The sequence below is a fragment of the Chaetura pelagica genome, unplaced genomic scaffold, assembly GCF_000747805.2.
Source record: "Chaetura pelagica isolate M959 unplaced genomic scaffold, ChaPel_1.0 scaffold246, whole genome shotgun sequence".
NCBI lineage: Eukaryota > Metazoa > Chordata > Aves > Apodiformes > Apodidae > Chaetura > Chaetura pelagica.
This window is the reverse complement of record NW_009953647.1, coordinates 126,721-127,395: the sequence shown is the minus strand read 5'-3', so window position 1 is coordinate 127,395 and position 675 is coordinate 126,721. Positions and strand designations below refer to the sequence as shown.

The following is a 675-nucleotide window of genomic DNA, read 5'->3' as shown; positions in this document are numbered from 1 at the left end:
CCACATAGTGAATCAAAAAGAGGAAGATACTACCTGTTTTGGCAGTGATGAGTTGCAAGACCAATGGTCGTCTTGTTACAATTCCAGAACCTCGTGGTAGAAAATCCCTAGAAACAATAAAGAAAAATAATCATTATCCAGAAAGCACTGTCCAGTTACATAAGATATTAGACTAATTTGAAACTTTATCTATACTTTCAGCTGCAATGAAAATGGAAATTTGGTGGGGACTGATTTACATCAAACACTAGTATCAAGTAAGGCTGTTAATTCTAGTTTGAGATAGCAGCAGATTATTAGACAAAGAAATATTAAAACTAACTTACTCTCTCTCTCGGCATTACCAATTCTCTTTCTCCATTACCATCACACATAGCATCTCAAAGTTCACCTTGCATAATAAGAGTACCTGAAGCCATGCCTGCACTTATCAGGCTCTCTAAATAAATATGTCCACTCCCTATACTTGAATTGAAGAGGATATGGGCATATGAATATGCACTCTCTCACACAACCCAGTAAAGCTCTGGCCAAACCAAACTGCCAGCACTCTGCACCTATTCTTTCACGCATTTCAATTCGGCCAGTTCAAATATCCAAATCCCCAAACTTTCCCAGCAACACACCCAGCCAGAAGTCTTTGAATAAAAGCTGAAGCATAGAAGTAATCTGGGA

At 38.4% G+C, this 675-nt stretch overlaps 1 protein-coding gene across 1 annotated transcript in view; it reads right to left on the bottom strand.

Moving 5' to 3' along the window:
* Positions 1 to 109, bottom strand: part of DNM3 (dynamin 3) — a gene marked incomplete at its 5' end in the record, with an annotated part of 135,180 nt that extends 135,071 nt beyond the window's left edge. The window contains one exon of the mRNA XM_009999865.1: positions 34 to 109. Coding sequence (XP_009998167.1) covers positions 34 to 109 — 76 coding nt within the window. The remainder of the gene's footprint in view (positions 1 to 33) is intronic.
* Between the last annotated feature and the right edge of the window lie 566 nt (positions 110 to 675).